Consider the following 16,156-nt stretch of genomic DNA (forward strand, 5'->3'; position numbering starts at 1 on the left):
TACTCTGTTTTTACTTTTGCGTGCATCTGAACCGGCCACACATTCATTAATTCATTTATAAAGCTGCTGTCTGGTTTGATATCAACATCATCGTCGCTCCTGCTGCCGTTTCCGTGAGGATGGAGACCCGACTATCCGTCCCCAGGTGCCCGCTGCTGGTGCTGCTCTGCGCGGTGTGCGCGCTGTCGGGCACCCGGAGCCCCGCGGCCGCCGCGGGGAGGAGCTGCGCCGACACCCGGCAGGTGTACGCGGAGAAGGGGTACGGCACAGGCACCGCACCGCTGACTCAGATCTCCGGTAAGACTCTGCTTTTAGACAGTTTGTGGCTCATTCAAGCTTATAATGACAATTAAAAAGCTGCTGATGTCTGGTCGGGGCTGTAGTTTGGGCTGAAAACACCTCTCTGCACATTGAGGTCATAATAAAAAGCTGCTCATCATTAACATCCTACTGTTGCAGGAAAAAAGCACCTTTTTTAAAATAACACACACATCACAAGTGTTGTCTGAAAGTGCAAGGTGGCTCAAAACTCAACTAATGAGCATCAGAGACACAATGCTGGAAATATCATGGCGAGTTTTCCTCCAGAGAAATAACACGGGGTGGTTTAAAACAAATTACACCCGCCCCCTCCTCCCCTCCGTGCTGTTTAAATAGGATGATTAAGGGGATGAGCAAATTGCCAACACCGGTGCAACAAAGAACCTCGCCCCTAATTAGTCTTTGCCTACTGGCCCACTGTTAAATCCCTGCATATACAATATATATATATATATTTATACCCCCACAGGCTCTGCTCACTGGTGATAATCTTATCTGGCAAATGAATAGACAGCATGTGGATTACAAACAGTTCCTGGGTAATGTGAAGTTTTGGTGAGAGAGGAGAGGAGGTGGAGATTTGTTTGAATGTGCTCTGAAGAAAGAAAAAAAAAAAGTGAGGGTGCAAATGTCTGAAAATGTGGTTCATGGAGGTTCAGCTTTGCATGTAAATCTGTGAGAGGATGACAGTGTGTGTGTGTGTGTGTGTGTGTGTGTGTGTGTGTGTGTGCGTGTGTGTGTGCTGTCCTCAGACAAACCTGCAGCATCCACGACAACAAAAAAAGTACAAAATTATAAGTGAAATATTTGTTTAGATCTTGCAGATGTGAGGATTTAATTTTGTGGCAGCGTCTGCAGTATTGATTGATTTTGTGTGTGTGTGTGTGTGTGTGTGTGAGTGTGTGTGTGTGTGTGTTGGGCTATAACTGCCTGAGTCTTGGCTCACCGTCCCGTGGGCCGGGGGAGCAGATGGCCGGGAGAGCGATGGATGAAGAGAGGCAGTTTAGAAATGGAAATAGAGGGATGAGAGAGGGCTAATAGTGAGACGCACAGAGAGAACAAAAGAGGCAGACAGGAACATCAGCGAGGGTGGAGTTGGGAACGACACTTTCCACAGCAGTATAATATTCACGCGAGGTGTAAAATTATAGAAACAAAGAATCCAAACCTCTTTTTCCACATTCAGAGTGATGTTTTTTATCTCGCTCTCTCTCTCTCTTTCTCTCCCCTGGTCGTCGTTTGCATATCATTACCTCTGACATATCAAAGACCCAACCTGAGCTGACAAAGAAAGACAGATTGAAGCTGAATAATTCATGCAGGGAAATTACAATTTTCTATCACACCCTTATCTTTGATAAGATTTCCCCGCAGTAAATGAACGGACTGAGTGTTGGAATTGACTTTCCCCACTAAAAACATCTGCTTTGAGCTGATAATAGACTGACGTTGTTGAGAAAAGGCCTTGGTTTTTTTTGTTGAGCGCCTATTAGCCCGAAAACTAAAAGAAAAAACAAGATTACTGTGCAGATTCAAAGCAAATGCGTATAATTATACGTCATGCTATGATGAAACCAATAATCCCTTTTCTCCACTGATTGATCCCAACTTCTTGTTCTTCCAGGCGAGCACCTGCGGCTCTGTCCTCAGGACTACACCTGCTGCTCCAGTCAGATGGAGGAGACGCTGGCCCTCCAGAGCGAGAGAGACTTCCTCAAATCTGTGGAAGAGAACAGCCAGTTCCTCTTGACTACTTTCACCCAGAGACACCGCAGGTTTGATGGTGAGACTCAGAAGATTGTACAGTTCTCAGTCATGTTTAAAGGGTAGCTCCACCAATTTTACACATTAGTGTGTTTACAGGTCTTTGGGAGTACAACTGCGTATGTGAAAAAGTAGTATAAAGCCTTTTGTGGCTCCAGTAGAAGCTGCATGTAATCTGATCAATTTTCTCTCCATAGATGTCACTCAGTGGCTGAGTTGCATTGTGGGTAATGTAGGCACCAGGTTTTGAAAAGCAGTCCACTGGTCCAGCACTGCTCTCCTATAGCACTACTGGACTCATTATGGACAGTTTTAAAATCAAATGATCAGTATCGACACAGCAGAGCCAGAGATGTCACCTTTTTTTATTCCACGCATTCTTCTTCCTGTTCAAAACCTGGCGCCTACATTACCCACAATGCAACTAAACCAATAAAGGACATCACAGGAGGTAGTTAATCAGATTACGTTCAGCTTCCTCTGGAACCACAAAAGGCTTTATCCTACCGTTTTTCACATAAACAGTAATACTCTCCAAGACCTATAAACACACTTTAATGTGTAAAAAACCCTTTAATGTGAACATCTGAGTTTGAAACTGTTTTCAAACTGTTGAAATTCTCTCTGAAGCCACAGTTGGTACATTTGAAGGAAAAATAAAAAACAAGCCCTGAAGCACTCTGCTTCTCCTCGGCTCACCCTCTCTGTCTGCTGGGTGAGTGACAGCTGATTAAAAACTTATTAAGGATCTCTGCCTGCACACTTCCTCTCAGACGGACAGATATCTGAGCCACAAGATTGACTTTGGAGGCTAAAAGCACAGCGATGCATACATATCGCAGAGATCCTCGCATGGTTCTTATTAATGTTTTATCAACACTCAGGAGCTGCTGAAATTAAAGAAGAACTCCAACAAATGTAGCGAAGGCACTTTCATAAAGTTGGGAGACTTATAAGAGATTATAACTAGAATGGTACTCAGCCTCTGCCAAGGCCCAACAGTCCCCTTTAATTCAATCAATCCTAATCCAATATGAGACTCACTCTGAATCTTAAACCACTCATAACTGCTCAACCGTAATTTAAGATAACCAGATCTAGGAACCACAACAAATTGTACTCATAGATACCAAACACCTAAATAGATTCATGGATCATTTCCTGAGAAATTAATGAAAAATGTGGGAAAAAAACGCCCTAATTCTCAATTTTTAAGAAGTTCCTGTCTCTTTATCTGGATCCGCACCAAAAGTTAATGGTGTCTATTCTGGGCCGAGATCCATCCTCCATCCAAGTTTCATGGAAATCTGTTCAGTAGTTTTTGTGAAATCCTGCTGACAAACCAACCAACCAACAAACAAAAGTACACAAGTGGAAACACAACCCTCTTGGCGGAGGTAATAATGGTCCCAACTGAAGAAAGAGAGGTCAAGATATCCTCAGAAAAGAAATCAGAGGAGCACATCAATGCAGCATTTCTGTCACAAATTTGTAGTTGCTAAACCTAGCTGAGGTTACCCTGATGACATCACCATGACCTCATCAGTGTTATCTTCTCACCCCCTCCAGAGCCACAGGTGACTTTATAACACAGAATTCACTAGCTGAATAGGACTAAGCACAGCCAATAAACTGACTTTTGTGTGTAAAATCTGCAGAATGTCCCTTTTTTAACAAATGGTCAGCGTGGGAAATCTACCTAGACGGCTTTAGTGACTGTTCTAGAGATTTCAGCCCACGCTGTCTCAAATTCTGTATGTGCGGCTGCAGGTTTGCTGCAACCAGCCGAGAGCTGAATTTACACGTTCTCCTCCTACCTGCTGTGGACTGCTCTCACCTTTTTTTTCTCCCCTCCTCATGCTTTTATATAATGTACGTGATGAATCATTTAAACATGCCGAAGGTGTGGGAGACCGCGTATGAGTCCTAAAGTCGTAAATAGAGTACATGTTGTTAGACTCATTTACCAGTGTGCAGGATCTGATGTAACTGTCCCTCTGAGCTGTTAATCTTGGACAGGAGGGGGTGACTGAGCGCCCACGTACCGAGCAACCTGGCATCGGGATATTAAGAGGAAAAGGAGGTGGGCGAGTGATGGATTAATATCTTTGCTTTTCCTGTCTCTCCGCAGAGTTCTTCAGAGAGCTTATAGACTTGTCAGAGAAGTCCATGAACCAGATGTTTACCAAGACCTACGGCCGCCTCTTCACACAGAATTCACACGTCTTCCAGGAGCTGTTTGTGGAGCTGCGCAGATATTATTCTGGTTAGTTTTGTTCACTTCACATCACCTCAATCTTATCTCAGATGGTCGAGTTGGTCTTTGCAAAGTGTCACCAGTTGGGTTGAATCTGCCTCAATGAAGGCGAAGGCATCCCGGTTGTTTAAGTGATCTAACACATACTGTTTAATGGACACGTCCTCCGTTTTGGCTACTCTCAAGTTTCAAATAACACAAAATAATTCATTTCTCAAGCCAACAGTGTCGAACATTTGCTCGTTCCAGCTTCTAAAATTCGAGGATTTGCTTCTTACTCTTCTTGCTCGTTCCAGCTTCTAAAATTCGAGGATTTGCTTCTTGCTCTTCTTGCTCGTTCCAGCTTCTTAAATTCGAGGATTTGCTTCTTTCTTTTATCATTCATGACAGTAAATGAAGAGTTTTTGGGTTTTGGACTGTTGGTTGGACAAAAAGAGCAATTTGAAGACGTCACTTTGGGATCAGGGGAAACTGTTCTGAGCATTTTTCATGATTTTTTTTACGTTTAAACAATCAATTAATCATGAAAATAATCAGCAGATTAATCGATAATGAACAGAGTCATTAACTGCAGCAACTTTCAAGTAACGCAGAATGCCCAGAAATGGGACATAATGAAATAAACCTTCTTTTATTGCATTCAGTTAGAAATAGAGCTGCATGTTTTAGCAAAAATGTCAAAAAATGTTCTGGTTTCCAGCCTCTTAAATGTCAGGATTGGATGCGTTTCTTAGTCATTCATGATAGTGAATAGATTCTTTGGTTTTGGACTGTTGGCTGGACAAAAAGGAACAATTTGACTTTGGGATCTGGGTATTTGTGATGAGCATTAGTCATGATTTGTTGATATTCATCAAACATAATTGACTAAGAATGAGAATGATAATCGTTAATTGCATCCCTAGTTAAATAAAATGCTAACTGAGGTGGAAAATGAAAGAATTAATAAAGATGAATAAACAAATATTAATAATGGTCTAACAGAAAAATAGAGAATAACAGAGTCGATCCATTTCAGCTGAAAGGTCAGCTTCACACCAGGGCGTTCTGGGTGAGTCTGACATCGAGCTACAGTAAAGGTCACAGTTTATGTAATAGTAGGTGGAAAAGACAAAAAGGGAGCTTTCAGAGCGAAACATTAATGTCCAAACGGCCTTGAAGGTATCACATACCTACGTAGGACTGATAAGCGTACTGAGAGCAGAACGTTATGTGCTCACACAGTTTCTCCTAAATTAGCGGAGATCTCGGCTCAGTTCATGCTCAGGTCAGGTCCTGCTCACACACACACAAGGGATTAATAGTTCAATATGTGAAGTGAATAATGAATGGTAATAATAAGCAAAGTGAAAAGGTAATGATTATATGTGAGGTAAATAACTTTTGTTACTACACTAATGACCAAATTTCAAGCAACAGTTATTCAGGCAGGCAGCCTGATTTTTTGTAATCTACACTGGCCTCCATCACCATCATGAGGAATGAGTAGATGCAGAGAAGTGTTTAAAAATCTGTCCGACAGTACTGTGGTTAAAGTTGGTAAAGTACTTTGGTAAAGAGCTGTGATGATTCCCTGTTGCACTGGCAGCTCAGTGTAGTTTTATCAGTCCACGTCGGCGTGGTGGTAAATCCACAGCCGCTCTGGACAGCAGAAAAGAGGCGGCATTGTCATTGGAGGAGAATTGAAATGCCAAGAAGAACTGGAGAGAGAAGAGAGAGAGAGGGAAAACTGGAATCCCACGGACGACTGTTTCTATTTCTGTTCTGCATCGTTCCGTTTTGGCATCACAGCCGCTCGCTGGCAAGTCTGTCTGCAGGCTGTTGCTGCTTAGTCAACCTGTCTCTGTTTGCCAAACAGCATGTATGGCTAATTCGAGGCTGTATAGTAGACTGCAGACTGGTGAGTCGCATATTCAGAATCCTGTCTGCCAGTTTTACAAATGTACAGGGACTGATAAGCACCCACAGTGACAGGAAGAAAAACATGAGGAGAAATAGTACACTGAACACTGTGTAACGCACAACGTGACATGTTGTGTTCTGGCTTTTATGTACTTGGTTTAAGAAAATGTGGTAATATATTTTTGCTTTATTTAATCATAATTCTTTTTGATAAAGGGAGAGTTCACCCAAAAATGAAAATGTGTCCAGAATTGACACCCCTATATAACAGTCAAAATGTGTAGGACTGGTGGTCGGACAACTAAATGTGGTTAGTCAACATGTTTAACTACATGTCAACCAAACCGTTGAAGTCGACTTGGTTATCTTTTCACAGCATCAGCAACTATTTCCATCAAAGTTCTCCAACCTGCCTGTGCTGCATGTGTAGTCTACAATTACTCTGTATAACAAAAGTCAGGTGAGGTGTCTCATTGTTATCTATATTTTCTGTCTTGATAAACCTTGAAATTGCAATGTAATAGGGGCTAACTCATGTTGTGTTTGATGGGTTTACAAGCAACAGATGACATGGAAGTGACCAGATAACGTGTGACTTCTTAGTTTGGGGGTGAACTATTCCTTTAACCAGGCCCAATGAGCATCATAAGCCGTGTTTCCAATGCAGGGACCTAGAGTCTAAATTAAGCCTTTTTAGCTCCTTGAAAAGTAGTTCCTGGGACTAAAAGAGAGAGCACTGAGTACTGGGCAGAAATGCAGCCAAGGTAGCACACTGCATAAGTATATAGTAGTTCAGATGAAAAGCCTAACATCATACATCCACTCTGCTGAAGAGCCCTCTAATATAAAGCTCTCTCTCTCTCATAGACCCCCACAGGAACATGAAATTGATCAGATAACAGGTTTGCTGTGTGCTGACAGTATCTCACAGTTGCTCTTGTGTCCACAGGGGGCAGTGTAAGTCTGTCAGAGGTTCTGTCAGACTTCTGGTCCAGACTGGTGGAGCGAGTCTTCTCTCTGGTGAACCCCCAGTACCAGTTCGGTGAGGACTACCTGGAGTGTGTCAGCAAGCACGCCGAACAGCTGCAGCCGTTTGGAGACGTGCCGCGCAAACTGCGTGTACAAGTAAAGATAAATTATGTTAACATGGAGAAAACCCCTTGATGCGGATTTCCAGATATGGAGATTTATTATGGTAAATTAACAAATGTTTCTGTGTTCTCTTTCCTTTTAAACTCAGGTGTCGAGGGCTTTCATTGCAGCCAGAGCACTATCACAGGGCTTGGCTACTGGTCGGGATATTGTTAACAAAGCAACAAAGGTGAGTCGTAGCCTTCAAGTGATCACTGTGAATGTATTTCTTCTCCCCGCCCTGACTCTCTGACCCTCGGCCATTTTCCAGCTGACAGCAGATTCAGAGTGTGTGCGTGGGCTGATGCGTCAGTGGTACTGCCCTCTGTGCCGAGGCATGCCCTCCCTGCGGCCCTGCCACTCCCTGTGCCTCAACGTGATGAAGGGCTGCTTAGCCAATCAGGGCGACCTGGACACCGAGTGGAACAATTTCATTGGTGGGTGAGGGTCCAATGAAAAAACACACTCAAATACACTGTTGTTGTTGTTTAGGTGGATTTAGGGTCACGTTTTTTTGCTCATATTTCAAGCAGCCACAGTGGATTTAGTTTCAGGCCCATCATGCGAAATAATGTCACGGCCTAAATGACACGTGAAGTCATTTTGAATTGTAATCATTATTAAATTGAGCATACCTAAAAGTGGATTCATTTATTGCCCTCCGTCACTCATTTACCTTCACTTCCCCTTCCCCCTAATGAATTCCTCCTCCATTAATCATTCATGCGTCTCTGCTCCATCACAATTGATCTGTCTTACTGTGTTTCCTTTCCCCTTTCATCAAACCCATACGTTCCTTGCCTTTTTTCTTTTCATGTGCAGTGCTTCCTCTTATCTTTCATCACCCGATCCATCTGCACCACACCCAAACCCATTTTACCCCCATGTACCCTTTTGTCCAACCACCATTCTCGACCATTCTCTTTATACGATGTTGGCTTACTTCCTAATCTCACGGTCCTGTAACCTCATACACAGATGAACATCTTTTTAGCTGATTAGCCAGGAAGAGATTCCAGAATCCGGACAATGAGAACTTGTGGTGAATCTCTATTTCTGTATCTCCGTGTGTCCTCTATCAGATGCTCTGTACCAGGTTTCAGAGAAGTTGGAGGGGCCGTTCAACATCGAGCTCGCAGCCGACTCCATCTCTGTGAAAGTGTCAGAGGCCATCATGCACATGCAGGAGAACAGCGTCAGCATCTCCACTAAGGCAAGGAAGAGGGCAGAAGTAGATGACGGGGAATTAAAACGGGCAATACTTCAAACATTAATGCATTTTTTATTGCTCTCCCAAAATAACAGATTAGTTGTTGTTCTATAGTCTTGATCATTGTTTAAAATAAATTATAATCTCCTTAATGAGACAGCATGGAGTAAAAATGACAGGAATCATGCACAGAGAGCATGACAGCCTTACAGAAGGATTAAAACATGGCGGGCATCCCAGGAGCTAATCCACCAGCGAGACACCCACATCTAGTTAGAAAGAGAATAGCAGTGCTTTTAAGGAACAGGAAGCTCTCTTCCTTTACAGCTCAGCTTCATGTGTTTGCTGCCTTTCACCAAAAGAGCGTGATGACGGAGGTTATGGAGAACCTTTTCAACAATTTTATGTTGCAAGTTTCCAGTTCAGTTGCAATATTTTTCACACTAACAGCCTTGTATTTCCAGTGCTATCATAGAAGGCACAGTGTAACATCAGGATTTTAACATTTTGACTGAACGACTTCTTTGAGACCTGTCGTTAGGGTGCAGTCAAAGGCCTTTGAGAGAAAAGTTAAAATTTCATGTATTTTTAGGGGGGGAGGGGTATTTTAAAAAATGTTGTTTTACATTTTGACATCAGAGAGATGTCAGGAAATGAGGAGAAAGAGAGAAATAAATGGGGCATGACATGCAACAAAGGTTCCCAGCTGCACTCAAATCAGAGACGTTACGGTTCATGGTGGGCGCCTTCACCCCTCCCCCACGAGGAGCCCCAAATTACCTCTAAATTAAGTAGAACGTTACAAAGCAGGTTGAAGGAGAGTGAATGCAATAAAAAAGTACATTTACAACAGTAAAGTGTAAAATTGCTCATTACATAGCTGTTTACACCGGTGTTGCTTGATGTTGTTTACTTCAGGTGTTCCAAGGTTGTGGAAGCCCCCGGCCGGCTCCGGGACGCTCCAAACGCTCCCCCAAAGAGTCGGGCGGCAACAGGAGGCCCTTCCGCACCTACAGCCCCGAGGAGAAACCCACCACTGCTGCAGGGACTAACCTGGACCGACTGGTGAGGAAGAAACACACCCAATATTGTTTTAATGTAGTGCATGTAAAACAATTTAAATCTGTATCGATGGTTTTGGACAACAAGCTCCAAACACAACGTCGACATAATTATCTATTAAAGTTGTTGTGGGAAACAAACAGTGGCTGTTAAATATCCAGCAACACAGCATCCATGTTTCAGGCCAGCTGAAGACATGTTTGTATCGGACTCGTCAGTACTGGATTATTGGGATAGAGCCAATATTGGCGACCAAGTACAATATGCTGTCTTCTTCTTAAATCAGAGTAAAGGCCCCTAAATCCAGAACATCCTTTGGTCTGTTGTCAGAAGAAATTGTTCTTAATGTCTTTCCCTGTTAAAATAAATGTTAAATCTCCGGTCCCCAGAACACTGTTTGAAGCTAAGGGTCCGCCACATATAAACAAAGTAAATCAATATGAGATTGTGTCGTCCTTTAAGGTCAGTTTGTTTATTCAGTCCTGAAAACAAAGAGTTTGTTTGTTTTTGCCTAAACTGATAAAAAAATTCTTCCCCAAAACTATAGTGCAACTTTAAGTACTCAAAAATAAATAAAATGCATTGAAACTGCAATTAAGAATGTGAAAAATGTGTGTTTTGTACATGCGTCAGGATTCAGAAATAGCAGTTGAGCAGAAACCAACAAAATGACGAACAACCGAAAAGCAAAATAAATCTAAGCTTATTGCAAGCAGCTAATAATAAAGAGTGCAGGAGTCAGAGCCCAGACCGTCCCCCTGTGACAACAGACGTCTTGCAATATAGAAGCGCTGGAAAATAAATGAAACCAAGAGCAGAGGGGAGAGAAGGAGGATAGTAGGTATTCACATCTATTTATAAAACATTAAAGACATGCGGTTTAAGAGCTGACCCAGAAACCGTGTCATGTCTCCTTCTGACTGCCCCACGTCAGCACTGCAGCTTCAATATGCTTCCTCCAGCCAGCCATACCAAACAAGGACACTTTAAAACCAGGTCTGAGTCATCAGCGATTTCTTTACGCCTCCGTGCAGGTTACCGAGCTGAAGGAACGACTGAGGCCCATGCGTGGCTTCTGGGTGTCCCTCCCACACACCATCTGCAACGATGAGAAGATGGCTGCCGACGTCACTAATGAGGACCGCTGCTGGAACGGGCAGACCCGGGGGAGGTGAGCTAGATCCAGGGAGGAGGGGTGGAGGGAGGGGTCCGGTAGAGGTGGAGGAGGAGGGAGTGAGCGATGGTGCAGAGGTGGATGGACGCAACAGATGGAACAGAGTTTATTTAATTTAGCCACCACCAGTCACCCACATGCACTCTGCGTGGGGCTGCTCGCTTTTATCCACACAGATGCAGCCCAGCATCATGTGTCTGGGCTGGTTTATAGACGCTGTGCAGAGTGTGTGTGTTGTGAGAGGAAAACATCTCTGCATAATGGATGATTTTGTGTCTACGATGTTCCCACTATAGTTTTATGTAAAAGTACACTCACCTGAGTAGCTTCAGTCACAAAGTGCAGGCAGACATGTGCCTGGTATAACATTTATACTACTCTAATTACCAGCCAAAATAATATCATGTCATAGAGGGCAATATTTCAAAGCTAAACTGGGAGAGAGTGCTACTAAATTAATTATCAGTACTTGTTTATATCATCAAACATTGGCAGAAAGAGGTATTTGGGACAATCTGGTATGTAGTTTTAAGAAAATATGGTATTAGTCCTGCAGCAACAAACTAAAACGGCTCCAGATTTGAACACAACACTGAGTCTGCAGCTGTAAGGCTGTGAGCAGTGCTCTGAGCTAAATGCTGACGTCAGCATGAAAACATGCTCAGAATGAAAATGATGATTGATGCTGATGGTTCTGCCCTAGTCGATACCGGGCCAATCACAACTGTTGATCTAATATGGGGGCGGGTTTCATACGAAACAGTCAAGATGGCTGCAAGAGGCAGTGGGAAAAAAACAGCATGCAGAGCCAGAATACTGTAACATCTAACTTAAGGGTCCATTTCGACGAAATCAGAGTTTCTGTCCAGTTTGAATGACGTGTGTTTAACAACGATCTGCAAGGTAAAATTGCTGTTTTTCTCAATGGAACGAGAGCAATAACACAACTGTTTCTGGTTTGAAAAAAAGGATCTTACTCTTCTTTAAACGTATCCATAATGTTATCAGACACTTATAAATATCTAAACCTGGCAAAACAAGCACTTTCAGTGGACGTACTACGATGGGCGAAGATCCTGACACACCAAGCTGTCATTCAAGAACTAGCTGCGTCGAAGGCCAACTGTTGCAGTGCCTCATGTCTCTGCCAATACACAAACCACTGTTATGATTAAGCAGCATTTTTTTACTCCACTCTCGCTAATATAGCCACTCCTAATGGAGAATTTGTCTGATAGAAAGTTGCAAATGCCACTGGCAGAGAGGCAGAAGAGACAAATAAGGAGGATCTGCACTAAATGGGTGGAATCATTGATACTACAGCAACAGGCTCGAGGGGCTTTTCCTTTCTTTTTCCGTTTCTCTTTTCGTGCACTTATCCGCTTACCTGAACAGCCAATCAGATTGATTTCGCTCACCAACGAACTGCCACAGATTCTACATGCTCAATCGGCCAAAAAGCTGCCGACAAGGTCTGTTCAGTGCCGACACCGACTAGAGCCATGGAAGCTCGCTGACAGCCATGAATGTCCAACGAATGACTGTCAGCCTGGTGTGTCAGGGCCTCATTGCATTCACAAATTGGTCTGGAGACGCGGACTAGTGATCTGATACTCGTTAACTTTGTCTCTGAGTTGAACCTCCCTGCTTTGAAAATGTCAGTTCTTCTGTGCATTAACGCCTCTGTGTGTGCTCACTCAGGTACCTCCCGGATGTGACAGGCGACGGGCTGGTGAGCCAGATCAACAACCCCGAGGTGGAGGTGGACATCGCCCGGCCAGATGTGAGGACCAGACAGCTGATCATGGAGCTGAGGGTGGTGACCAACAAACTGAGACACGCTCAGAGCGGACAGGACATGGACTTCATGGACAGTGAGTACTCCTGAGGGCGTGTTTATATATTTGTCCATATCCTTAAAGTAGCATTAAAGGGTGGAGTTGCCCTTTAAGTGATGCGTAACCTGTACTCAGGATTTATAGGACTTGTAACACCACTGACAGAACTTATTCAGTAAATATGAAAACAACTTTTTATGTCCATTCATCAGTCAGATATCTCTTTATTCCAGGTGAGGAGGGCAGTGGCTCAGGGGGCGGAGATCACGGTGAAAGGTACAATGATGATTGGCCAGGTTACGGGCCCTACTCTCCCCCCTACAACAAACCCCCTCGCAACCCCCCCGCCAACCCGGCAAAGCCGCCTCGAGTCCGAGAAAGAAACGGGTCCAAGTGGAACAGGAACAACGGCCACGGACGAGTCCGGTCTGCAACCAGCCAGCTCTCTTTCTCCCTGGTTCCTTTGTTGTCTTTGCCTTTTATGGTCACCGTTGCCCCCATGTGGAGATAGCTGGTTATTACAGTCTGGAGGTGGAGGTGTTTAAACATGCTGGAGTCTGAAGCACATTATGAAGAAAAAAAACAAAAAGTCATTCCATTTGGTTGCACCAGCAGAAAAACAAAACAAAACACAAAACAGGCTAATTTAGCAATAATCAAAAACCTGTTTACAGCACAAAATGAATAAGTTAAAGTGAATATTTTTACTATCGCCCAAAGCCACAGAAGAGGCGTTATCAGGCATCGATGAGCACAAACAATACTTAATAATTAACGCCATTTTTTTTTAGTGCCACTCGTGTGATGTTCGACCTATTGGAGTCTTGATGCTGATCGTGTGCAGTGCTGGAGCAGAAAAGTCTAAGAGGTTGAAAGAGAAACAAAACAACAGGAGGTGAATTAGCAGCATGTTGGGGTCTGATGGTTTGGTGCTCTGTGAGATGGAGATTAGACAGTTAATAACTGTGTAGTTTCAGTGAGCAGCTGATTCCATCCGAGCGAGTTTGTTTGCTGCCTTTCTCTTCACGTTAAGTTAATTAATTTAATTGATCTACGTTTCAGTCCAGTCGTGTTTCGTTTTTTTCCCCCGCAATCTTGCTGAGGTAGTGAGATTTAATTTAAATCTCTGTATTTTGGCTCGTAGATTAAAGAAAGTCAATAGTTTGACTCTTAAACCAAACAAGGGGCTTATTTTGAATGTACCGAAAAGCTCTAAATTAATCTGCGGTTCCTTGTGATGTAATATATTGATGTTTTTAATTTATTTGTAATATATTTCATTGTTGTTCTTATGATTTTAAGGCAAGGGTTGAGTGTTTTGTATCTTTTAAGAGAAGTGTTTGCTTTAACTCTCTCTGGTATAAAAGTTGTATTTATCGATACTTTTCGTAAACCAATCATTTAAAATATTGTTAACCAATCACAACAAAACACTTAATTATCAAACAGTATTGGGTCACAAGACCAGCAGAAGTTTTTTCTGGTGTTTTTTAGCCTTAACCAGAGATTGTTAAGGGGCAATGTGTGTGTGAGTGTGTATGTGTGTGTGTGTTTGTATGATGGTTTTATATCGTTTGTTGTATGTTCTGGTTTCAAGGTTCTCCGTTCACGTTGAGAAGATGTTGGGATGTTTTTTAAATACTGCGCTTTTCTACTTATTTTTCCTAAAAAGCAACAAAAGACGGTGAGATGATGTAAAATTGGACTGAATGTCGAGGGAAAAGACAGACGACTGTCGAGGACTGAGAGATGGTGGCTCTTCATTTTCATGTGCTGAATGTGTTTTGAGGAAGATGACATTAAAAAAAAATTCAAGACGGAAAAAACAAAACTTGGACAGAGAGGAGTGAGAGGAGAAGAGTGAACTAAAAAGATTAGTTTGACATTTTGGGAAATGTGCTTATTCACCTTCTTGCAGAGTTAGATAAGAAGATCGATGCCACTTTCATGTTCGATTAGCTAAGCTGAGCATAAACACTGGAAACAGAGGAAACAGCTAGCTTGGCTCAAACCAAAGGTAATAAAATCTGCTTAATGGCACCTTTAACTAACGTGATTTGTTTAAAGTAGAAAAATGGCAAAATGTGGGACCCGGACTATTCCTTGGACCCCGGGGAGATACTGGTCATACTTAAGTAGATTTTTCAGGCATCTGTATTTTACTTTCTGACAACTTTGTTACTTTTACTCCCTACATTTTAACACAAATATCTGGACTTTCTGCCTTCCCAACATCACACGCCTGATTTCAACCGGTACATATCATGCACGGCAGACACAGCGAGACGAAACGATGTAAAAGACAAAGAGGGAGACTGGAAAGGGGAGAAAAGGTGTTAGTGCCTCGTATGTGCAGAGACCCTGCAGCCCTCTGCAGCCCGATTGTCTTATTTTCTTAATTTTTAGCTGCTCAAAATGTCGATATTTGACGTCCTAAGAATGAGACTGAGCAATCAGCTCTTTGTGGTGCGTTTACGAACAGCTTGGACAAATCCTACTGATTCTACCTTTTAAGTTTAACAGTCTTTTATGATATAATATCATCTGACGTGAGGTTCGGTTGCTTTGCACAGACATGGCCGGTACAAACGTCCTTCAGAGAGATTTTTACTTTCATACTTTGAGAACATTTCAGAGCCTGTACTTTTTTTTTTTTTTTTTAACTTTTACTCCAGTGCAGTAGTTGAATCAGTACTTACCGCCTCTGATAAGGTGCTGGTTGACAGGTTTGTTACCTTTTAGAGAGAGCCAGGCTAGTTTATAAGCTGAGCAGCTGTTAAGAAAGCAAATTTCCCAAAATGTCATCATCTCAAATTCTTGGAGATGTTAAAAGTTGATTGATAGGATCCCAAAAGACAGCAGAGATGGGCCACAGGCGGAGGATATAAAAAGAATGTATAGATGCTGTGAAAGGACACTTTTCTGTTGGGATTGTGAAATTCACTTGGTTGTAACAGAAGTTCACTTCGAGCCAAATGGGCTACTGCACCTGTACAGTACAAAAGAATGGCAAGAGATGGGTTTCATTCTCAAAACGTACTACTTTTAATCACTCGGCATATGGGAAAAATGATTTAATCTCCAAAAGAGTCGGTAAAATAGAGGTAGGCTGTAAAATTTGGTGCCAGCAATCAAATTGTTGGAGTTTTTCCACGTCAGATTAATTAGGAATGAAACCCTTCAAAGTCAGTACGACTTCACCACAAACACAGTATTATGTTGCACAACTACAAATGAAAAAAACAACAGTATTTCACAGTGTTTCTCAAGTATTGTAATCAAATGTGCTTTCGATGATCAGCAGTCAGATTAGGATGCGGTGGCTGCAGTATTTCCATTGAATTTCAGGTAAAACGTTTGAAAATGTCAGATCAGGTTCTTTAATATGACCTCTCATCCATTCCCACCACTCGCACATTCCTTTATGGTGAAAGTATAGCACAACTTTTTTCATGTTGTAACAGTTTTTTGGTATCAAACGAGTGATATTTTCTGCT

General features: G+C 42.6%; 1 protein-coding gene across 4 annotated transcripts; it reads left to right on the plus strand.

Annotated features, from left to right (window-relative positions):
- Window positions 1-119: 119 nt before the first annotated feature.
- gpc2 (glypican 2) lies at window positions 120-16,056 on the plus strand. 4 transcript variants are annotated; one of them, XM_073487162.1, is made up of 11 exons: window positions 120-297; window positions 1,946-2,104; window positions 4,217-4,351; window positions 7,194-7,369; window positions 7,485-7,565; window positions 7,647-7,812; window positions 8,458-8,588; window positions 9,504-9,650; window positions 10,682-10,818; window positions 12,523-12,695; window positions 12,893-16,056. In XM_073487162.1, exons 1-11 carry the CDS (start codon window positions 120-122, stop codon window positions 13,168-13,170), a joined length of 1,761 nt encoding a protein of 586 aa, XP_073343263.1. In that variant the 3' UTR covers window positions 13,171-16,056. The 4 variants fall into 4 exon arrangements, with proteins under 4 accessions (XP_073343263.1, XP_073343264.1, XP_073343266.1 ...); XM_073487163.1 differs by lacking the exon at window positions 120-297 and adding an exon at window positions 797-860; XM_073487165.1 differs by lacking the exon at window positions 120-297 and adding an exon at window positions 830-876.
- Window positions 16,057-16,156: the final 100 nt, after the last annotated feature.

This window comes from Pagrus major, chromosome 18 (assembly GCF_040436345.1).
Source record: "Pagrus major chromosome 18, Pma_NU_1.0".
Classification (NCBI taxonomy): Eukaryota; Metazoa; Chordata; class Actinopteri; order Spariformes; family Sparidae; genus Pagrus; species Pagrus major.

Coding starts and splice junctions, on each gene's coding strand:
- gpc2 (XM_073487162.1), top strand. CDS start 120: ATGGAGACCCGACTATCCGTCCCCAGGTGCCCGCTGCTGGTGCTGCTC. Junction 298..1,945: donor ACCGCTGACTCAGATCTCCG/GTAAGACTCTGC, acceptor TTGTTCTTCCAG/GCGAGCACCTGCGGCTCTGT. Junction 9,651..10,681: donor GGACTAACCTGGACCGACTG/GTGAGGAAGAAA, acceptor GCCTCCGTGCAG/GTTACCGAGCTGAAGGAACG.